This window comes from Octopus bimaculoides, chromosome 19, assembly GCF_046866305.1.
Source record: "Octopus bimaculoides isolate indiv1 chromosome 19, ASM4686630v1, whole genome shotgun sequence".
Taxonomy (NCBI): Eukaryota; Metazoa; Mollusca; class Cephalopoda; order Octopoda; family Octopodidae; genus Octopus; species Octopus bimaculoides.
The window spans coordinates 27,767,130-27,769,184 of NC_142946.1; the positions used below are offsets into that span (position 1 = coordinate 27,767,130).

Consider the following 2,055-nt stretch of genomic DNA (forward strand, 5'->3'; position numbering starts at 1 on the left):
CCTTCTCAACACACATAAATGCAAACAGAACCTCTGCAGAGGAGAAAAACAAGCCTTACAAATACTAAAAAATGACAAGTCGATCATTTTAAAAGAAGCTGACAAAGGTGAAGCAATAGTAATTATGGATACAGATTACTACAAAGAAAAGATACTGGAGATACTTAATAACCAGACATACTACAAAGAGGAATCAACACAACCGGAGAAAGCAACAATAAAAAAAATTGGAACATTGATCAATGAATACCAAGACTCCTTTAGAGAAAGACTATTTATGCAACTCAAGAAACAAAGAAAGCAATTTTTATGGATTACCCAAAATCCATAAAAGCTCGGAAATACAGGGAGCCATAAATGAACAGAGGAACCATTATATAAGAATACAAAGACCTGCAGACCTCACAATGAGACCCATAGTTGCAGGGCCCCAAGCGCCAACACAGCAACTAAGCCACTTCATAGATATACTCCTCAAACCTTTATGCCCACTGATACCAAGCTACATAAGGGATGACAGACTTCCTCACACACATTCCAAATATGGTTCCAGAAAACACCATACTTGCAAGCTTCGATGTCACGAACTTATACACAAACATACCACACACCCTTGGTCTGGAAGCGATAAAATACTGGGTAGAGAAATATAGGGAACTCATAGATAAACGTTTCAAAACAGACTTTATCACCAAGCCACCCAATTAATACTTGAAGAAAACACATTCTCATTTAACAACAAACCATACCGACAGATAAAGGGCACGGCGATGGGTACGAAATTCGCACCTTCATATGCCAACCTAGTGATGGGTTTCCTTGAGAACAAGCTATACGATGAAATAGGGAACACCTTCGAACACAACTTCAGAGAAGACGTCAAGAAAAAGTGGAAACGCTACCTCGATGACTGTTTCATCTTTTGGAACAGATCAGAAGATCTACGAACATTCCACAACATCCTCAACACACTGAACCCATCTATCCACTTCACAATAGATACCAACTACAACGAACTCCCCTTCCTAGACATCAACATCAAGATACACAACTCCATCGTTACAACAGACATCCACTACAAAAAAACCGACACACACCAATATTTAAATTTCTACTCCTGCCACCCATCCCACATAAAAAGAAACATTCCATATAGTATGGCAAGACGCATATGCAGCATAGTGACCGACTTACAGACACGCCACATAAGATTAGAGGAACTTAAAAACTTCCTACTGGAACAAAAATACCCACTCACCTTAATAGAAAACGGAATCGAAAGAGCAACAAAACTGGACATCACACAACTCAGAACACCAAAAAAGAAAAACAAAGAAAACATCATCCCTTTCATTAACACACACAACCCTACAATCACCAACATGTTTCACATTATACACTCAAACCTACCAATAATCCAACAAAGCCCCAAAATGGAAAACCTACTAAACAAACATTGCATAAAAAACAGTAAACGCCAAGAAAAAAACTTAAAGAAACACCTAACAAGAGCGAAATTCTCAGCAGAGAATAAAACCGAATTCTACTTAAAAAAATGTGGAGATGGTAGATGTGGAACCTGCAGCAACGCCATCTACAAATATATAGAGGGGAACAAACAGATAAAATTTAAGAGTGGTCACACATTCAAAGTAAATGCAGACATGAACTGCAAGACGCAGAACGTAATATACTGCATAACCTGCCCCACATGCAAGGAGAATTATATAGGTGAAACTGGAAATTCCTTATGTCAACGAGCCAGAATTCACCGACAACATGTCCGACAGGAGGAACTACGGAAAATTCCACTGAGTGAACACCTAGGAACATGTGGGGAAGGAAAATTTAAGATCTTTCCCTTCTATAAATGCTCAAGAAACAATACCTCCTTCAGGAAAAATATGGAGAAATACTTCATAGCAAAATTCTCACCACAACTGAATGGCTGAAACATGAAGATTACAACCCATCTAGGATCTTCAACTTTGGAACAACAGACCCTAAAATACGGCAAGAAACCCAGATAGTGGGACATTTTTGTACCAACTAGAA

At 38.6% G+C, this 2,055-nt stretch overlaps 1 protein-coding gene across 1 annotated transcript in view; it reads left to right on the plus strand.

Annotated features, from left to right (window-relative positions):
- LOC149131804 (uncharacterized) overlaps nt 1–331 on the plus strand; it is a 555-nt gene extending 224 nt beyond the window's left edge. Inside the window, exon 1 of the mRNA XM_089366405.1 lies at nt 1–331. This exon is cut by the window's left edge and continues 224 nt beyond it. Coding sequence (XP_089222531.1) covers nt 1–331 — 331 coding nt within the window.
- Nucleotides 332–2,055: the final 1,724 nt, after the last annotated feature.